The sequence below is a fragment of the Dermochelys coriacea genome, chromosome 9 (assembly GCF_009764565.3).
Source record: "Dermochelys coriacea isolate rDerCor1 chromosome 9, rDerCor1.pri.v4, whole genome shotgun sequence".
NCBI classification, from domain to species: Eukaryota; Metazoa; Chordata; order Testudines; family Dermochelyidae; genus Dermochelys; species Dermochelys coriacea.
The window spans coordinates 6,050,563-6,073,001 of NC_050076.1; the positions used below are offsets into that span (position 1 = coordinate 6,050,563).

Consider the following 22,439-nt stretch of genomic DNA (forward strand, 5'->3'; position numbering starts at 1 on the left):
ATTGGTCAAACTAGACAGTCTCTATGTAAAAGAATAAATGGACACAAATCAGACGTCAAGAATTCTAACATTCAAAACCAGTCTGAGAGCACTTCAATCTCTCTGGTCACTCGATTACAGACCTAAAAGTGGCAATTCTTCAACAAAAAAACTTCAAAAACAGACTCCAACAAGAGACTGCTGAATTGGAATTAATTTGCAAACTGGATACAATTAATTTAGGCTTGAATAGAGACTGGGAGTGGATGGGTCATTACACAAAGTAAAACTATTTCCCCATGTTCCCCCCCATCCCCCACTGTTCCTCAGACGTTCTTGTCAACGGCCCACCTTGATTATCACTACAAAATGGTCCTCCTCTTCCCCCCCCCCCCCCGCACTCTCCTGCTGGTATTAGCTCACCTTAAGTGATCACTCTGGTTACAGTGTGTATGGTAACACCCATTGTTTCATGTTCTTTATGTATATAAATCTCCCTACTGTATTTTCCACTGAATGCATCCAATGAAGTGAGCTGTAGCTCACGAAAGCTTATGCTCACATAAATTTGTTAGTCTCTAAGGTGCCACAAGTACTCCTTTTCTTTTTGCGAATACGGACTAACATGGATGCTACTCTGAAATCTTTTAAAAAGATAGTTTCATGTACTATAACTGCCTTGAATCTTGATGCCAAATTTTGTTGTTTTTACAGTTGTATTTTCCTATTTTTGAAACATGTTTCTTCTCTTCTGTTAATGTGTAAAACAAGAATGGAAATTGCAAACTGACTAACTTAAACTATACAAGGAAAATAGGGAAATGGACCAAACACAAAATGCTGTCAGGTGTGCAAAGTTAAATGGAAAACATTCTTATTTCAGTTTTAGTAAGCTAGATGTTACATCTAACAGTAGTTAGATTTTCAGACAGAAGTGTGACTTTTGAGTTGATTAAAACAACGAGGAGTCCTGTGGCACCTTAAAGACTAACAGATTTATTTGGGCATAAGCTTTATTGGGTAAAAAACCCACTTCCTCAGATGCATGAAATGAACATTTGAATTGGCTGTGTCCCTTCAATATACAATTACTTTGTTCAAGCCTTGAATATATTGAACACTTAGTAACTGGAGGTGTATATTTTCCAGTGATAGTTATGAATTTTGTGAAAGTGCACCAGATTAGGTTCAGGGACAGTGCCCTGTGTAAAGGACCAATCTCCCAGCCCTGTTAGCTCTTGGGAATGGGTAAAGTGATGGGATTTTCACCAGGGTGCTTGGGTGCTCCATCTTTTATATTATCCTCTCGCTAGAGCTCTGGATGTCTGATTCAATTTAGGCTGAAAGTTAAAAGCTTGGCCTGCTCTAGCTGATAGAAAGGAGACTTGTCTTTCCCTCCTTTTGCATTCTACTTCCTGCTGCTGCAGGGATGGAGGTAGGGTCTCAATTCTACTCCAGTACCTCTGTTCCATAAAATTACTCTGTTTGGGTCTCCCCACATGAATAACTTCAGTGCTTACTTCTGCAAAGCTTTCCCAATCATCAGCAGCATGATATTAATGTGGTTCTTGGCAGTTTTCATTGCTGCCTGGAAACTGACAAGAGTCATATTAATTTCACTGTGTTCTTGTTAGGTAAAAGAAGAGGCACTGAGCTACCTGTCTACCAATTGCGGAAGTCAGCACTACATCATTTTAAAAGCAGTTAATATGTGAACTGTTGTCTTCAACAATAAAAGTTAGTAACATTGCTCTTACCGCTTTTTTTAAAGGTTCAGTTGTTGAGAAACTGATAGCTTAAGAAAAAAGAAAAGGAGTACTTGTGGCACCTTAAAGACTAACAAATTTATTAGAGCATAAGCTTTCGTGAGCTACAGCTCACTTCATCGGATGCATTTATGAAGTGAGCTGTAGCTCACGAAAGCTTATGCTCTAATAAATTTGTTAGTCTTTAAGGTGCCACAAGTACTCCTTTTCTTTTTGCGAATACAGACTAACACGGCTGCTACTCTGAAACCTGTGATAGCTTAAGGTGTCCCCTCTCACTAATCTGAGTACATTGTCAGGCTCTGAATATGTCAGTGCACTGGAAATCTTGTCTTTCTATTTTTTTGTACCACATCAAGAGAGAGAAACAAAAGTTCATATTCAATATCCTTATAGTCAAAACAAACTGAAATTTCTGAATTTCATCTATTCTCCCTTCCCATCGACTTCTTTTTCTGGCTGCATAAAGAAATCTTTTACCATTGTATTTCCTATTTCTACATATCTTCTTCCTTCTCCTTATTTGACTGGCACATCCTGCTTCCTGGCTGCTAATGCTGAGGTGATCTGTGGTCGTGTTTGATAGGTTCAGAGAGAAAGATGTCTGCCTCAAAAGCCAAACAATGATCATACAAAGACATCTAATTACAGGCTTGTATTTTCTAGTTTTGAGTCATACCAGGAAAAATAAATAAAATCACAGGTCACTTTCCTTCTTTTAAAGCTGAATTTTTTTTTAAATTTTGTGGTACAGAAATTAATTTTTCTACTACTGGTAGTATTAGTTTGTTAGAACATTTTGGACACTTTTATGTTTGCTACTTCACACAAAACAAGAGTTTGAAGCAACACCACGCATGATGTAATCTCATACAATTTTACAGACTAAACAGGGTCAGCGCTGATCAATACTTGGATGGGACACTTCTAAGAACTATCCATGGATTACAGGAATTGGCTTTTGTGGCTAATGAGGTGGCACTTTTTGTTTGAACCAGTGCCTCCATATGATGTTGGAGCACAAAGATGCTGGCGGTGTCCTTTCAGTGTGAGAGGAAAACAACTTGCACACATCAGTGCCTTTCATCTAAGTGTCTCAAATTGGTTGACAAAGGTGGCTGTTTTATAGCTGGGGAGATTGAGGCACAGTTTGCTTAATGAGATGTCCAGGATTGTGCAGCGAGTCAGTGACAGAACTGCGAATGGTACATGGGTCTCCAAACTCCCCGTCCTATACTTTAGTCTCTGGGAGACTTAAAAATGTATTGGGTATCTTCTAACCCCACAAGCAAATACAAACATTGCGACCCACCTCCCAGGGGCTAGGGCAGGGGCGGGCAAACTCTTTGGCCTGAGGGCTGCATCGGGTTTCGGAAATTGTATGGAGGGCTGGTTAGGGGAGGCTGTGCCTCCCAAACGGCCAGGCGTGGCCTGGCCCCCGCCCCCATCTCCCCCCGCTTCTTGTCCCCTGACCGCCCCCAGAACTCCTGCCCCTGACTGCCCCCCACTGCCCTATCCAATCCCCCCTTTCATTCCTGACTGCCCTGCCACAGGACCCCTGTCCCATCCAACCGCCCCTTCTCCCTGTCCCCTGACTGCCTCTGGAACCCCTGCCTCTGACTGCCCCCTGCCGCCCCATGCAACCCCCACTCTCCTTCTTGACTGCCCCCCGGGACTTTTGCCCCATCTAACCCCCCTGTTCCCATCCCTCTGACCTCCCTGACCCCTATCCACCACCACCCAGAAGTCCCTTGCCCTCTATCCAATCCTCCCTGCTCCCTGCCCCCTTACTGTGCTGTCTGGAGCACCGGTGGCTGGTGGCGGGGCTGCACCAGGACAGGCAGCCACGCCGCCTGGCTGGAGCCCGCCACATCACCATGCAGCACAGAACACCGGATCAGGCGGGGCTTTGCAGCCGCGCTGCCTCAGGAGCTCGCCGCGCTGCCCCGCCGCCCAGAGCATTGCGCTGACGGTGCAGTAAGCTGTGGCTGCGGTGGAGGGGGGACAACGGGAGAGGGGCCAGGAGCTAGCCCCCCGGGCCAGGAGCTCAGGAGCCAGGCAGGAGGGTCCCATGGGCCGGATGTGGCCCACGGGCCGTAGTTTGCCCACCTCTGGTCTGGGGCAGTGCTCTGGTGAGAAGCTAAATTCGTTTCCTTCATATCACACAAACATATTAAATTGAAACCACATATTGGGCTCTTCTAGCTAGAGCAGGGGTGGGCAAACTACGGCCCGCAGGCCATATCCAGCCCTCCAGCCAGTTTAATCCGGCCCTTGAACTCCTGCTGGGGAGTGGGGTCTAGGGCTTGCCCTGCTTCCGTGCTCCAGCCAGGGAGCAGGGTCGGAGGCCACTCCACATGCATGTGCCGAGGCTCCAGGAAGCAGCAGCATGTCCCCCCGCCAACTCCTACGTTTAGGGTCAGCCAGGGGGCTCTGCGCGCTTCCTCCGCCCCAAGCGCCACCCCTGCAGCTTCTATTGGCTGGGAACTGTGGAGACTGGGAGCTGCAGAGGCAGCGCCTTTGGACGGGGCAGTGTGCAGAGCCATGTGGCCGCACCTCCACATAGGAGCCAGAGGCGGGACATACCACTGCTTCCAGGAGCTGCTTGAGGTACGCGCCACCCGGAGCCTGTACCCCTGACGCGCTCCTGTGCCCCAACCCCCTGCTGCAGCCCCAGCCCCTGCACCCCCAGCCAGAGACCTCACCCTGTGCCCCTCCCTCATCCCTTATCCCCCTCCCATCCTCTGAACCCCTTGGTCCTAGCCTGGAGCACCCTCCTACACCCCAAATCCCTCATCCCCAGCCCCACCCCAGAGCCTGCACCTTCAGCCAGAGCCATTCCCCCACCACAGCCCAGAGCCCCCTTCCGCACCCTGAACTCCTCATTTCTGGCCCCACCCCAGAGCCCGTACCCCCAGCCAGAGCCCTCACCCCCTCCTGCATCCCAACCCCAATTTTGTGAGCATTCATTGCCCACCATACAAGTTCCATACCCAGATGTGGCTCTCGGGCCAAAAAGTTTGCCCACCTCTGAGCTAGAGGATGTTTTCTGTTCCTTGCTAGGGTACCAAAGTGAAATTTTCACTCGAGCAGCAAGAGTGAAATAGTTGCCTAGAGTTTTGCTCACCATGACAACTTTTCCACTTTGTCCTGGTCAGTGAGAGAGTAAAGATTATTCCTTCAGTGTTTTTGTAAAGCTGACATCTTGACCATTATTCACAAAGATGTTAAACCCTGATGTTTTGACACAATTCTAATTCAAGTAATTGCATTCAGCCTACTGAGCACTACCATCCCTGCCGTAAATGGAATACAGGGTTCTTCACTTCCTGTACTAAAAGTTGTCTACAGAGTTTCTGTTGACTGTTAAAACAGCTGTTTCTTCCCTGAAAGCAGTTTCAGTTTAGTGGGGATGAAGGGATTCTTATTTGTAGTTTTGGAATTTATCAGGTGAAATGAACTGTATAAATATTAATCTGTTGTGTTTCTGTTCTTGCTTTAAATTTCATTTTCTGGTGACTCCTTTACAAGTCATCTTTATTTGCTTTATAGTTTAAGGCTTGTTAGATGTACCTCAGTTAGTAGTCTGACATTATTTTAATAGAAATAGGTTTGTGCTTTTAGTGAGGTTATGTTAGACATCTTTGAATTGATCTAATCCTTTACTTGGGGTAACAAAAATTCAGTCATATTTCAAGTATAAGTTAAGAATGTCACTCTTCATTTCATATGTCCATTGTTTATGAACAGTTTTGTTCATAAAGTATCTAGTTAAATCTCCTGATTTGCTTAACTTTCCTTACCCTTATCTGCTTTCTCAGTGTCAATCTAGTACTTCCACATTTATTTTTAAATGTTGATAACATTAATCTCTTAAAATGTTATGCCTGCATATGTTTACAAATGTTGCCTTTTAAACTCTTGCATAGTGGTTCAAATCATCTTGAGCATGTTTCCCTTATGCTGCATATGGTCACTGGCTGCTTCTTTACTTCTCAGTACAATTAAAGTTTTTGGAGTTGGTTTAAAATGTGAAATTACTTGGGCCTTCACTAACTCAAAGATTACCTCTCTTTCCATGAAGAATTCTGAAAGCTGAGATTAGCAGAAACATTCCTATTACATCTACTGATTTAAATTCTAGGATAATTGTTGTAGGGTATTCTTTTTCATAGCATTTTTGTGTTAGAACTCACTCCCTTGTTGGTCCACTAGAGCCTGAGATTGTTGGCTATCCGTTTCTACACGTGTCTGTCTGAATGAGGTTTTGGATGGGACTTGAATTATTTGACTGGTTTCAGAGTAGCCGCCGTGTTAGTCTGTATTCGCAAAAAGAAAAGGAGTACTTGTGGCACCTTAGAGACTAACAAATTTATTAGAGCATAAGCTTTCGTGAGCTACAGTTGCATCCGATGAAGTGAGCTGTAGCTCACGAAAGCTTATGCTCAAATAAATTTGTTAGTCTCTAAGGTGCCACAAGTACTTTCCTTGAATTATTTGAGTTGATACTGAATCTAGGATTTTTTTGTTTACTTTGTAGGAAGTTTTTGGTATTAACTCTCAATTTGCAAAGTTGTGTATGGGTTTAGAGGCTTGTACAATGAGCATGTGTTTGATAAATGCCAATATAGCTGTCCTTTCCTACTGTCCTTTCATGTTTGTCATGTGACATTTTAGTTAAACCAAGTAAATTTAATAGGTTTTGTTGAATAACTTCTGCTTTGAAATGACAAGTAAAAAACAAAAATTCATCTGGTCTAAATACAAGTTGCTGTCATTGAAGTGATAAGTCTTGTTTAGCCTAAAGTAACTTTTTTGTGAGGGGGGGGAAAGTTGTTCATTTACTGCACACTTCCTCTCTCTTCTAGCTTAATTCCATAGCTCACTTGTAAATTGAAACCCTGTTTTGTTTCAGCACAGTCTAATATTTCTCTAGCAGTGGACCTGCAATGGGGTATCAGGTTGCTGATGATCATTAGTGTGTTTTTCTAGAGACATTATACTGATGTCATATTTTGGAATGCATGAACTAATTCCCCTCCGATTTTCTATTTCAAGAGTGTTACTCTGGGCTTTGGTTTTAAAAAAGTATTTGAAGAATTGTATTTTATTTTACTTTTAATTTGCTTTTATAACGTTAAACTAGAATAGTAGTGAAAACAGTATTCATGAAAGGTGCCTGATTGACAGCTATGGAAACCGAAGTCCTTTATCTACAGAGCAAGCAGAGCATAGACATAGCCCATGTGTCTTTCCTCTCACCATTCCAAGTGTGTCATAACCTTGAGTTCAAGGAAGCATCTTTAGCAATGAGACTAAGGTTCTCATTTTCCTTATTCTTCTATTCCTTGACCTTCTGTGCTGAACCAGTTGTTCTAATTGCAGTCATGTTTTTTGTGGCATGGAATCCTAGCTGAAGTGACACCACCAACCCATTTCACATGGGGCATTTCACATCAAACAGCTCCAATGATGATAATTCTGTTCTGAGCTTGATTTCTCCCAGAGGTGAAATCAGGCTTTGAATCATCTGTTCTCCTAAACAAGGATTTTTTTTTAAAGCCCACCATCAGTAATGTTTTAAAGAGGAGATTGTCACTGTTTGTGATGTATGCTGCTAACTGTTCATTATAATGTTGGATGTTTATGAAAGGATACAGTGGTTCCAAACTTGTTTATCATTGTGGGCTGCATAAGCAACTCTCTGTGTGTTATGTGGGGCTCATTCGCACAATATATATACTACTTCTATGGCCCTGAGGATGTCACATGGGCCGCACATGTGTTCTGATTGGGCTGCAGATTGAGAACCACTGGGATAGGTTTCAGAGTAGCAGCCGTGTTAGTCTGTATTCGCAAAAAGAAAAGGAGTACTTGTGGCACCTTAGAGACTAACAAATTTATTAGAGCATAAGCTTTCGTGAGCTACAGCTCACTTCATCGGATGCATCCGATGAAGTGAGCTGTAGCTCACGAAAGCTTATGCTCTAATAAATTTGTTAGTCTCTAAGGTGCCACAAGTACTCCTTTTCTTACTGGGATAGGTGTAAGTCTATTCAGTGTATTATTGAGAATGTAGCAATTATTTTGATTATAGCATTTAAAAAAATTAAATTTAAATTTTAAAAATTTAAAATATTCTGTATGAGGACATGGTACTAAACTTTGGCAGCTGACCCCATAGTCTGTTGATTACTGCATAAATCTGTCCTTTGTGCCCTTTAGAATGAAGAGGACCTTTATTGCTTCCAGAGTCTACGTTTATTTGATATGCTTTGGCAATTGCCTTAGTTATATCTCCTCCTCTGGACATGTCTCTGTTTGACACAGGATATTCTTCATACATATTCTATATTGTTAATTTATGTCTCATCATTGAAGTGGCTTGTATTATATAGATGACTTTGCATACTTTCAGCTTTTTCTAGCATTCTGTCAATAATTGTCCTGTTAGAAATAGTAGCATTGTGTATGTAAAGCATAATAGGCTCTATTTGTTAAGAATGATGTCAGCATGTGGGATGGCCTCAAGTAGTCCATTAAAAGAACATCATAAATAAGCCTTTTGACTGCTAGGTTTTTTTTTTCCTCAGTAAAATACCATATTGTTGAAGATATCTGCTAGTGTCTGCAATGGAATGAGACAGATCTGGTGACCTAGTTATGCAGACTGATAAGCAGTAGTATACTGTAGTGTCATAATTGTGGAGACACCTGGGTAGCAGCCACATAGAGTTGCATTCTAAAACTGAGCATTAATTCCTGGTTTTTTTGTATAAATACATGGTCCTTTCATGTAAAATTTCACACTTAGTTTTTAGGACCTTTACATTTGCTATGCAGTTCTGGATGGTTTCTCTTCACAATTTTTAATAGGAAGATTTTGGAATTTGGTTCTGGCTGAAACTTTTCCTTGGCAGTCTGACTATCCATTTTCAATTTTAACATCTTCTCAAAAACATATGTATTTACACAAAATGTGCATGTGAAAAGAGCCTGACTTTTGAGCAAACAGCACTCTAACCAGTTTGGTGGAGGTGGAGTGTTACATCCGATGAAGTGAGCTGTAGCTCACGAAAGCTTATGCTCTAATAAATTTGTTAGTCTCTAAGGTGCCACAAGTACTCCTTTTCTTTTTGCGAATACAGACTAACACGGCTGCTACTCTGAAAAAAGGGGGAGGGTTAATCTGGGCCATCCACAACACCATTGTGGTCTTCAGTGTATTAAGGCTGAATTCAGCCTTAAAACACTGATTTCCTTGTATTAGGGAAATTGCATCTTATATCCTCTAAGAACTGAAATATGTGGAAATGAGTTTTTAAAATCCACATCATCTCAGTCATAAGCATATTGGTAGTGATTATGGAGTGACTGCCAAGCCCATCCTGCCCTCATCTCATCTTGCGGTCTGGTGTAGAGTCATGGGGGGCAGCCGGTCTCTTGAGGTGGGTCTGGGGAAGAGAGGAGCTGTAGGAACACATAGGAAATAATAATGTGGTTGGGGAGATGGGGCGGGGGTCTGGATGACATGAGGGGGATGCTTGGGATAGAGTGGTCAAGGGAGGGGCAGACATTTAAGAGCAGCCCAGGCCCACAGAAGAAGTCAGGAGGAGATCACTGTTTGTCATGTGAGACTTGGAGTGCATCCACTTATTAGTATTCATTCTATAATACCTTAGTTGTGCAATGGCTCTGCGCGTATGAATTGGAAAAATAGGTCCCTGCTCTGAGGACTTTGTATCCTAAATAGGATAGGAAGGGAAAACACATGCGGGAGAGATGAGGTGGAAAGTATTTGAAGGACAAGGGTTACATTTTAACCCTTTAATGCAGATTTTCATGTCAAGCATTCTAGAATTGAGGTGTTCATATCTATTTTAGAAAACCTGATAAATGTTTTTTCGATTCTAAACTAATGCTCTTGCAGCAAAACTCTTACCAACCAAGATGATTTTAATCTCCTTCAAGTTTTTGATGTGATGGTAGTTTAAGGCTAAAAGAAAACTGAATTTTGCAGTAATAGGAACTTCAGTCTGGTATTCATTTCCAAATAATTTACTCCTTGAAATTCTTGGCTAAAATGACATTATTAAATTATTTCCCTTCCCCCACCACATTTTTATATTTTCTTTATGAGAAAGGGGCTAAGCACTTGTCTGCATGCAGAGTTGCACCAGTTTAACTTAAAGTGTAATTTTAAATTCGTTTAACTAAATGGATCCAAAAAAACCTATGGACATACCTCTCATTTTGGTTTAAACTGGGTTTATTTCAATATATCTTAAATAAATTAGGAATAGATTTAAGACAAATCAAAATAAGCCACTTTTAAACCAGAATAAGAAGGCCTACATGAGGGGTTGCACTGCTTTAACTAAAGTGTTGCAAGTTTATGTGTAGGTGAAGTCTAAGAGCTTGTTTTCTTGAGATGGTTGTTTTACAGTCATTTTATGCCCAAGTAACAGCAAATAGCAGTGAATAACAGGAAGGATTGCAGGTCAGCCTTCCATCTAAGAAAAGAACCTGTTCTCTTATATAATCAGCCTTTGTGAACCTAGGACCCCTGGTTCATTTCACAGTGAAGCTTTCTTTCAATTTACTTCTCCTAGTTTGTCTTATTTTAGCTAACTTGGCTCAGTGTTTTAATGCTGTATGAAGACAAAAAAACATAATCAGACTGTTGGCTAGGAGCCATATTCAGTGAGGGAAAGGAATGAAACTATTAAACTGCTAGTGGAGAGAGGTTTTTCTGGAATTCCATGATAGAAAGCTCTAATTCCTGGAGGTACAGCAAATATTAAATTTTGTAATTTCAACCTTCATAAGGAAAGGTTAGGACTAAGCTGTGCTCTTCACTACTGATACTCATCTCCACATCAATTAAACTGTCTCTGTTATATCATTTCAAGACACAAAAAACATTTTTAGGATGGTCTGATATGTCACTCTGCTCAGATACTATAGTGAAGGGCAGCAGTTGAAAGCCCCAAATTAGAATTTTACCTGTAAAATTCTCCTATTTCATCCTGTTCTTTATGTAGCCCACTCCTGAGGCCCAGCTTTCAGATCGTCCATCTTTCTTGTTCAGAAATCTCTTTTGGTGCTACCAAACTCTGCACCCTAATCATTTGAAGGGGTTGTTGCAGTTCAGCCTGAAATATTTTCTTTGCTCCACCCATTCCCCATCCTTAAAGGATACATGCTCCCTGTGCAAAACACACATCCCTAGGGAGCAAAAGATTTGGATTAAGCCCTGCCCACAACCATAAAATAATTGTGCTAGTCTAAGGAAAGCTCTGTGTGTGTTGTTTTAAATGTGCATGTAAGGGAACCTGAGTGAAAAGTAAAATTTTGCAGAACTGTTCAACTTATCCAGGTTGCTGGTTTTTCTGTTCCAGGGCCTACTGAAACATAAGCAAATGATGTCTAACAACTTTTAGCAGTTTTCTTTTCCTTATAAGGACCACAGTTTAATACCCTTGCCTGCTGTGATTGCCAGCAGTTATACAGTTGCTCTAGCTTTGTTATGTAGATCCCATTCAATCTTTCTTCCTTCAGCAAACAGGAAACAACAATATTTTTTGACAATGGAAAACTGTATTATTCCTCAAAGAAGAGAAATAGCATTTCTCCTGAATTATTATTCTGATTGGGATGTTTACCTCTTCTACTATGGGTATTAATATTGATGGCTGAGTTAGTTATTTTGTGAACAGCATTCTCCACTTTCAACTACAGCTTATCTTCAGACTGCATTATGTATGTGCTATAAAATATATGTTTGTGACATATAGTATTTAGTATTTTTCACTGTAACACCCATGAGGTTTTCACTAATGTGAGGTTATACCACAGAAAAATCTACATTAAAATGATTAAAAACAAGAAAAAGAAGGAAAATCAGAGTTAATGTTGAAACTGCATCCATGTGTTACTCTTTTGGTGCTGGGTATTACCGAGTTTTCCATAATAACACTATGTAAAGGACTGTATCTATGCCTAATTGGATGAGACTTCTTACCTTTATTAATTTCTGTACAACTGTATTGGTTTAATAATGAGTCAGAAAACAAGAATTCTACTTCTCTCTCACACAAAAATGGAGGTTTTGAAATTCTGTTTTTGTTCTGATATGAAATGAAGCTGAGCCTTTTTGAAAATTTTTATGAAAAAACAGAGAGAGAGACCCTCCCCACAGAATAGGCAATAGTCCAGATGAATGCCCTCACCACTGGGCTACTGGATATTCAGGTGTGAGTGGGTGTCTCTCAAGGTCATAGATACAGTATGTTAATTGTGAAAGGCAGCATGGCTATATGGATGAGACTTGGGTCTGCCATATTAGAGACAATGGTCTGTTCCCAGCTCTGCTTGAAGAGATGGTGCAACTTCTTGATTACCCCACTGGGACAATGTTGTTTGCCTTTCTCCTAAGATAGGAGTGTGTGGTTTTCTCAGCAGTGGCGAGAAGGGCACAGAATTAACACCAGTTAGCAGGGGTGCTGGAACAATTTTTATAGTGGGTGTGCTGAGAGCCATTGAACCAAACTGTAAACTCTGTATATAATGGAAAGGGCACTTGAAGCCAGGGGGTGTTGCTGCACTCCTCACACTCCTAGTTCCAGCACCTATGCCAGTCAGAAGAACTAGCTCTAAAACTCATAGTTTCCCACCGATTCCAATTCAGCATTCCTTCCCCTGACTTAAAGGAATAGCTATTTCTGTGTCATGTCTGGTGTTGAGGCTGTGTGGGCCAGGGAGCATTTTCTATGTAGTGGAAGGTCAATGAGGTCTAGAGCATGCTTAGTGTAAATAAAGTGTTCAGAGATTTTACACAGTGGTTACCAAACTTTTTACTAAGATGACTTTTGTTCATTTTGTGTTTGTTTGAGGGTTGTTTTTTTTTTTTTTGGATCTGCCATTACATATATGCACCCTCTTCCCTAGCACTGCAATCTAATCCCAGCTCATTGTGGAGGAGAGGCCCTGGGCAGGAAGTAGGGGGTCAAAGAGTGAGCCTGCCCCACAGCAGCGACTCCTCTCCTATGGGACTAGGCTCAGCTTCCTGCTCCAGCCATTGAACCTGGTGGCGCATGGGGTCACAGCACCACTCAGATTTGGCCTACCATCTCTCCATGATGTCAAAAGCTGGGAAAGGAGCTGCCACTGCAGAGAGGGCCTCCCCTCCATACCGGACCAGGAGAAGTACATGCTTGCCTAGGGCCCAGGGATGGGTTACTCTAGCTCTAGATTTGGGGCCCATCTGTGACACACTGGTGGGTTGGAACCCATCATTTGGGAAACACTGCTTTAACAGCCAGAGTCTAGCAAGCTTCACATGTACAAATGATTATTTTTCATAGGTTTATGATCTAGCCAAATTATAAACATCACTATTTGCTCTGCCTTTGATAAAGTAAACCAGCAAATGCTTATTTAAAATCTAAAAGTATAGCTGTGTTAAATTTATGACTGGCACACTAGACAATACATTTTTAATGCACTGTAGTATAGAGGACTGATCATGGGACTTGGAGCTAGTCACTACTGAGTTCCAATTACAGCATTACTGCAGTTTCCATTTGGGCAAATCACTTACACTGTTTTACAGATGAGAAAAGTGAGGCAAAAAGATTGACGTAGAACCCATAATGCTGTAGGTATCAGCATGTTGGAGGCATATGATTACAAAATGCTAGTCCCCAAAAGCAGCTAAGGCATAGTTCAATCCAGTCTTCCAGCAGAGATAGAACTATCTTAACCAGGTGGTGGGGGCTGGCTACTGTGTTTTCATCAGGTTCCCCAGCACAATTGTTCCTATTGCATAGATGGTCTCTTAGTTTCTGAGTAGTAGGAGGAGGTATTAGTATTTACTTGAAACGAAAAGCTGGTTTTAACCTAACTATAGCAGACCTGACAGTCTTCTATAATACTGTACTTTGAAGATACAAAGTGCTGTGTGCCTATTACTAAATTATATTTATGGTCAACACCTATTCATAAATGAGCCAGTATAAAATTGTTCTAATTGAAACACGAGAGAAGTATAATTATTTCTAAATTACACATTGCTCTATTCAGCACCCAACTGTGTTGTAATTATACAATATATGCTTGCAGAATAAACCGCTGAAGTCAATAACTCGTGGTCAGATTATTACTAACGGCCTGCAGCAAGGTTTCTTGTTCCTTCCTCTGAAGAAGCTAATACTGGCCACTGTCAGTGACAGGACACCGAACTAGATGGATCAATGATCTGAACTAGTGTGGCAATTTACATATTCAGTGGGGCTCTGTGCAGAGGCAGGGCTTTGCCCATATGGAGCTGCTTGCAAGATTGGGGCCTAAATTTACAATCCTGCTTGTAGTTAGATATTTTTTGCCACATACAAATATTAGGTCCAAAAATCCAGCTGTTCTAATGTGGGTCAAATTTTGCTCCTAATCAGCAGAAACTGTTTCCATTAATACTGATTACTTTAAAAAAATCAAATACGATAACTCAAAACAAAATACATTTTTGTAAAATATTCTATAACAAGAGTCTGAATGGAGGAGAGAGAAATTTAAAGCCAAAACAAATATTCCAAGTTAACACTTCAGTTTCTTAGTTGTCCTTCAGGACTTACCAATATTGGAAGAGTGCCCCAAATGAATAAACATCAACATTTCCATTACCAATATTAGCAGTTTTAAAAGGAGATTTAGTAACAGGTATTTGTGCCCTTTTCAATCCTCCTTTTCTATGGTCAGTTCACACATCAGAGATTTATATGTAACACCCGCCATCTGCAAAAAGAGCAAGGAAATTGTTCCAGCCAAAACGAGAACACAATTTCTACCACAAACAGACCAGATGTGTGAATCCTATCTTTCTAACACTGTGAAATATCTAGAACTGAAAATTAAAAATGAAAGGCCATTTGTCAGTTTGTTACTGAAACATAAAAATTCTGCGTTTGAAAGGAACATTGAGTGTGACCACTGTTAATGTATTGCAGCATGGGTGATATATAGTATTGCACACAGACCCGTGCAATATTTTGGCAAAATGAGCTGAACTAAGAATGAACGAATGGTTAAACACTGTCAGATTCTCCCAGTCATGCCTTGAATTCCATTTCAAATAAATGTCGAGAACTTGCAGAGTCTCTCATCCTAAATGATGTTGACAAGTGATATGTCTAACCTTGGTACGAAAGCACTTGAGGCTAGTTCATGCTTGTGAGGGATTGGTGGGGAGGAGTTGAGTCAGGGAGAGAAATTCTGAATACACTGAAGGTGTTAGTGTTAGATTTTGCTTTTAAAAAATAGGCATTAACACTGAAAATATTGATGCAGTATGAAGCAAGCAGGAAGAAATGAGATCAGTCCTCTTGTGTCAGGAAACCCTCCACGTGTGAAACTGTATATTGTCAGTTGAGACCTTCCTAATGCTTTTAAGGTAACGAAAAACGTTCTAGCAGATTGAATAGCTCTCAGACTGGCTCTCATGAGTGGATGAGTTCAGAGACCAAAAAACTGTGTCCTCACATTTGAGACCGACCAAATCATGTTTATAACATTCAGAACAGTAATCTCCCATTCTCCTACACAAGGGAGAGGAATTGGTGCCATACCATTGGATATATTCATCCTGTTAGGATTATGCACTGCTTCTTTTTTGTTTAATATTCTTATAAAAATAATCCATAAAAGTCTTATTAAGGGCACAGTTCACTGTACCCAATTATCCTCCAAGGTGGTAGAAAGAATTAAAAATAAACAAAAAATCCATAATGTTTATTTACAACTGGACCAAAAAAACATTGATAATTTCAGTAATGGATTTGATAGTTTTGTTCTAAAGATACTGTATCAAAATTGAACTATTAAACATCAAGATATTCTTCAAAAGAAACAATTGTGACCAATCTAGAGGATGTTATAACCTAGGAAGGTAATCCCCAAAGGAGCAGGCTGGCTGTTCGGAGAAATGGTCACAAATGAGTTTGTTCAGATCAACAGTTGAATTCATGTGCAGGGTACATCAGTTAGTTCATGAAAGTTATACATTAATGTTTTATGAGAAGCTGGTAACAGTAGGGTCTGTTCCTGATTACTGTCACCATTGTGGAAATATTGAGTCAGTCATGGTCTTAAAAGATGTAAACACGAGGGAACCAAAGTTATTTAATGTAGTTCCAGACTTTGAACATGTAATTCCTCACAGAACAACTATACTGTGTTTCCTTTTAGATGTTCGTTCATCCTGCTATTTCCCCTGTTCCCTTGTACTAGCCATCTACCATATACATTTTGGCTGCTGAAATGTCATCTTACCTTTATTGTTTATAGTGTCTATAGCATTGTGTCCCTTGGGTTCATTTTAGACTAGACCAGCGGTTCTCAAACTGTTGGTAAGGACCCCAGAGTGATTCATGACCCCATTTTAATGGGGTCAGCACGGCTGGTTTAGACTTTCTGGAGCCCGGGGTTGGAGCCCAAGCCTAAGCCCCACTGCCTGGGGCTGAAGCCCGAGGACTTCAGCCCTGGGCAATAAGGCTTAGGTTACAGGCCCCCTGCCTGGGGCTGAAAACCTTTGAGCTTTGGCCCCCCATCTGGGGTGGTGGGTCTTGGGTGGGCTCAAGCTTCAGTTTCTCCTCCTGGGGTCGTGTAGTAATTTTTGTTGTCAGAAGGTGGTCGTGGTGCAATGAAGTTTGAGAACCCATGGACTAGACTTATTTGAGAATGCTTGTGAACTGCCTGATGTACTGCTGCATGTATTCTTGTATACTGATGTTTTAGACAAAGCAGACCATCCTCTTGCCCTTAAAAGAGAATCATCCTGCACTAAAATATTTTGATATCTTTATGCCATTCTTCTTTGAATGTAGTGAGAGCTTTTATCTAATATATATGAAGCAACTGTAAATATATTGTCTGCATGTCACGTGTAAAATTGGATTTTCTGTCTTTCAGGACAAGACCCTGATTAATATGGAAAACACTATCAGTCTGACCCTGTTATGAAACTTTATTTTTTATTCATATGGATAGGTTTTATCATTCACAAATAACTTAGTTTCCAAAGAACATTTCCCTTTTGCTAAAGTCGTACATGATCATCCCAGAAAACTGACAACCTACAAGATCCTATTGTATGGCAGATTTATGAGAACAGCAATTCTAATCCATGAAAGGTCAACCTGAATAAAAGTAATTCCCATTCCAAAGTACAGTAGTCCTATTTCACTAATATATTCACTCACAATAATTGATGAGCAGTTGCTCTTTGATTTCTTATAGAAGAATTGATGGGTAGTAAAACTTCACTAATTTATATCAGTGACTGTATTTATTACATATTATTGAATTTTGTCAAATAAGGAAGTGAACAAATGTTAAATTAGGTAGAGATAATGCATTATAAAATATATTTTGTTTGCTTAATTTGACTATTGTCACTTAATAAATGAAACTGTTGTATTAGTAGAAGTATTGCAGTGTGTCTTGTAAAAATATTGAGGTCTCAGTAATAACAAGGCCTTCCTAAAACACTTTGGAATTAAAAGTTTTGCTGAGAAATGGGGAGCCAGCTGTTTGTGTGAATTTTATGATGTGCAGATTAGTCTCTGTTTCTCCAGTGTTACTTCCACTTTATTTTTATGTCATCTTCAGCAGAAAAGGAATATTTGAGATTTTAGGACACTTTTTTTCCCCAGTAAAATCCCTTAGCCTTTGTCTGTGTTCTTACACATGCACACTTTTCCCTTTTGGAAATGTACCATGAAGTGCTATGCTGCAAATCAATTTTAATACGTGTATGACCAGTCACTTCATTGTTCTTTATAGCTCTTCTCTCCTGTTTTTGCTAGAGCTGTTCTCTTCATTTAGGGATTTTGTTTTGTTAAATTGTTTCCGAATAGGACTACTGTATTTCCCAAACTATTTATTGGTCTGATTGCCCCAGGGTAGTTTTCAGAGGATTCGGCCAATTAGACTAATGATGCCACCATACAAAATGCAAAATTCCACTTAATTGATAAAGCTAAGGAGATGGGGGAACTGAGCTGACTTGTATTAACTGAAATTTTAAATTAAGAGTTTTTGTATTTACATTTGTTGGGCCTTCATAATTTGCACGTGAAACACTTCATTTGCAGTTTTCACATTCACAAATGGTCATTTTGATTTTCTGTTATAACTTTTCCTCTGTCAGGCTCTTGAGGTGCTCGGTCCAATTAAGCAGTTCCTATTTTACAGTCATCTTGGACTCTTCTTGTGGCAGTGCCTTTCTCCCCTCGCAATATATGATGTCTTTCTGCCCTTGCTGAGGCTCTTTCTAGACTTTCTGTAAAGCAAGTCTGGAGCAGAGGATGGCAAACTGGTGACTTCCATTTGAGTAAAACTGCTGCTGCCCCATTAACTAACCTTTAATTAATCAGGCCTTCTTTTGATGATTTAGAGTCCATACTTCTACCTCAACTCAGTTATGTTCCGAAGGTCTTGTAAAAATAAATCCAGTTGATCAGATTTCTGTTGAATTCCTACTGTGCTGAGATATATAGAGTTGTAAAAGTTGCACTAAATTTAGGCAAGCCTTGTTTGAAAACTGCGAAGCCTTTGCTTTACACATGCTTTGGTGGCTCTGTTATGCTAATTTACATACAATTTACTAACTTTGAATGTATTTTGCAAGATTCCTTATTCTTCACACTTTTGCAATAACTTCTTCCTTCAGAAAATATGGAAACAAAGCTCTTCAGAACATCAGTATTCTGTACTGTTTATTCATATGCTTGTGATCTGAACAACAAAATAAAGCCTGTTTTGATTTGTGTTTTAAATGCTGGTTAGTAAAATTCAAATGCAACCAAAATCTATCGAGACTTCTTATGTCAGTTGTCAAACTCATTCCATTGCTGCCTGGCCTCTTCTGCCAGAAAATATGACTTGTTAATTGAGAGAGCTGTTTCCTTTTTAAAATGGTTAATAAAATCTTCTTGACAGCACATCTGTGTGAAGGAGGGAAAGAAATAAATATGTATTGGAAGGAGTTGAGTATGTGATTGAGATAATGACAGTGGGATTGATGGCGATGGTGGGTTTTCACAAGAAACATGAACAAAGTCTTAAACCTTGTAGGTGACATTGATTTTGTAGTAATTATTTAAAGGGACTAGAGTGGACATAAGCTATTTTAGCTCCTGGAATGAGTGGATATTTAAACAGGTATCATGTTTGTATTTCTTTTAATTATACTCTGCGCCTATTTCTTGTTTGAACTTTTTTAGTAATTGGAGGCAACTTGACCTTCCTTCCTTTTCATATGTTATGAATGTCACAGTGCAGTTGTGCTTTAGCATATGGCAAATTTATGTATCTAAAATATTCTTAGTGTACTGCAGATTTTAGTGATTTCTAATAACATAATTGTCTATCAATGCCCAGTTTATGGTATTTTTCTGTTGTGTTGAGATACTTTGTTTGGAAATAGCTTTTCTCATGTTACATTTTAGTACAGTATTGGAGCAGACAGGTTCCCAATGGGGATGTAATAGTTTTGGGTAATACAGAGTCTTATGTATCTGTAGCAGGTATATAGTTTTTTGCCAAGTTTTCTTTCTTGTTTGCTATCATTTTTCAAAAAGGAATGCTATTGTGAATCAAACTGTGGGAGAAAAGAACAAGAACTTTTGGAAAGGGAAATGTCTAGAGCAGGGCATCCCGAAATATGGTACTTGTAATCATTGGTGGTACATGAGCTTGATGGTCCATCATTCATTTCACAGCAATTTTTAAGAAGGTGGTACATGCACCAATAAAGTTTGGGAGATGCTGGACTAGAGCATTACTGGGAGCGATCTTGTGCTGAGTCTGATAGCTTATGGCATAAAGACTTTTTGAAATTGTATGCTATGACGGTGCAAGAAGCATAGAGAAGTTTATTTGATTCCATTAGCATCTACAAATTCTTGAACATCTGAACTGTTCCAGGTGGTGAAGAGCGTGGTTAATCCAGGATGTATCCACTTGGGTACAGAGTCAACTATTGCATACAGTGAGGTGCGTTCAAGTTAATTCAGTCTGATTTTGAGGAATCTTAGCTGTGAATTCTCTCACCCTTGGTAGCAGAACCATGGATGGAGAGAGTGATGGAAGGAGGAAGGCAGGGACAAATAAGGAGTCTTCCCTGCTTGAGTTTCAGCCTGGTTTTGGAGGGGCTGGAAAAGCTTTGAGCAACAACCTGCGAATTGGACGTGTTCTTCACTATAGAGGCAGCTGTTCCATTATTGTCACTTCCCTTTGAGAAAGTAGGGTACCAACATCTCTTACTTGACAGCTGCTCAAGAATCTGTTTCTTGACTAAAAGAATCATGTCAGTTATCACCCTGTATTCGCAAAAAGAAAAGGAGTACTTGTGGCACCTTAGAGACTAACAAATATGTTTGAGCATAAGCTTTCGTGAGCTACAGCTCACTTCATTGGATGCATCCATTTCTTTTTGCGATTACAGACTAACACGGCTGCTACTCTGCACCCTGTATTGAATCTCCCAGCTGAGATGGCAGGGGAAGGAGGAATGTTATTGATAAAGTTAAATAGAAGTAATTCTCACAGTAGCTGGAGTTTTCCAATTTTGTAAACCACAGTCAATCTAGCTTTAGTCATGGATATGATGCAAACAGTGCATTGGTTGCCTTGCTAGTTAATCTTTCTGATAATGGATAACCAGATGTCTTTGCCAATTATTTTAGCTCTATCAGCATATTTTGACACGATTGAAGACAAGCCTACAGGAATGGATGGAGTTGCTAATTTGTGACTCCTATCTTTCCTGATTTGTTTATCCCAAAGATTCACTTTCAAGCTTCTTCAGGGTTCTAGTTTGTTGCCCCAGCTGCCCAATGAGAGGCCTTTAGGGAGAGACTTGTGGGGTGTGTGATACCCCTACCTTTGTTTCAGTTTTATTGGACCAGGATGTGTATTTGAGTGATTCACTCAATGTGTGATCAAGATTAGGATTTAATAGGTCTGATATCATAGCTCTCCGATATTCAACCTAGTTTAAACTAAGGTTATGCTTTTAGACCAAGGGAAGCAGCTGAAGGAAAGGGCAGCAGTTATTCCATCTTCTTTGATTATGTAAGTGTGTGTCTGCCATTTGTCACTTAAGTTCACAGTCTTGGTGTTTTAATTGTATATCAAGCTAGCAGATTTGTCATGACTTTTCTTTTTCTCCCATCTGCACATCATGAAGGCTGCAACATTTTATATCCATTGTGGCCTTTGCTACAGTTAGCCATAATCATAATTTGAGATTGGATTACTGTGATGCACTCTACATGACGTTATAGCTGAAGACCATTTTAAAACTTCAGCTTGCACAGAATGTAGTGACCAACTTAAATAGCAGTGCTTCCTTCGGAGGCAGGGGATGAGGGGCACTTTACTCCTGTACTCTATTACCTGAACTAGCTTCCAGTTTTTCTGGGTACAATTCTAAGTAATGGTTTAGATGTATAAAACTCTAATTAGTTGGGTCCTGTCTACCTTAGAAGCCATCTCTCATCATAAGATATGCACAATTGAGATAAGCAGAGGCACACAGGCTAAACAACCTCCTGGTTCAGCCCAGAAGAATATGATGGCAGGGCATTTTCAGTAAAGGGGGCCCCTCTAATTTGAAGTGACCTTCACGACACATTGCAAGGCCTATTTGATTTGCCAGGCTTTCAAGAATAGACTGCATTGTTGGGTGGGTTCTGTGAAGATTAAAGGAATAGAAACTGTTGACCCTAATGTGGATAAAAAAAGTTGCTGTTGTTCAGTTTACCTTGTAAGCTTTGTATTTGTTCTTTTAACTTTAATGTGACTTGACTTTAGGATGGGCCTGTTTTATAATTCACAATTAATAAATAAAATGTTGTTAAATTTGTTTTTTATCATGCACAATAATAGTTTGGGTTGACTAGAGAGCTCTGCTTTGGTAAATGTTTGCCCTTGTTTGAACGTTGAAGAGGTGAAATGTCACACAGTTCGTTAAACAGGCAGCTTCTCTAAAGGAAATTAGGACTGACACTAAACAACCTCTCTTGCCTTTGGTAGTACATATACATTATTGTTAAGAGTTAGGGTGTATAAGGAAGCCATATATTCTGGGCTATGTCCTTTGGTCTTTATAAACACAAGATTTTCCTTTTCCCCCTTAAAAACAAAAAACCAAACAAACCCAGAAACTGTAACTACATGATTTGTCATAACACCTTTTATAGACTTGATGCTGTTGACCATTATTATTTTATATTTATAGTATCCACAATGTGCAAAGATACAGTTCCTGACTCGAACAACTCAGTCAAAGGTCATTTGGTGATTGTTTCTCTCTTCTTTTCTTTTATTTCCCTCCCTCCAGATTTGTCACGGAACAGACTCTCGGAGCTCCCTGCAGAAGCTTGTCATTTTGTTTCTCTTGAGAGCCTTAACTTGTACCAGAACTGCATTCGTTATATCCCAGAGGCCATCCTGAACCTACAGTCTTTAACATTTCTAAATATCAGGTACCATCACATTTAAATCTTGATTTTTAATATCCATGTTATAGACTCTTGCAACCTTTGGAGCGTTAGAAGGTAACACAAATCTAGTATATAATCTGTGTGTCTTGATATTACATGCCATCAGATTCACCAGTCTGGACCAGTCTCT

At 40.0% G+C, this 22,439-nt stretch overlaps 1 protein-coding gene across 2 annotated transcripts in view; it reads left to right on the forward strand.

Annotated features, from left to right (window-relative positions):
* The window catches only part of LRCH3 (leucine rich repeats and calponin homology domain containing 3), a 113,011-nt gene that overhangs the window by 19,932 nt on the left and 70,640 nt on the right, over positions 1 to 22,439 (forward strand). For both annotated transcript variants that reach the window (XM_043492757.1, XM_043492756.1), the window contains exon 2: positions 22,147 to 22,291. In XM_043492757.1, the coding sequence (XP_043348692.1) occupies positions 22,147 to 22,291 (145 nt within the window). The remainder of the gene's footprint in view (positions 1 to 22,146; positions 22,292 to 22,439) is intronic.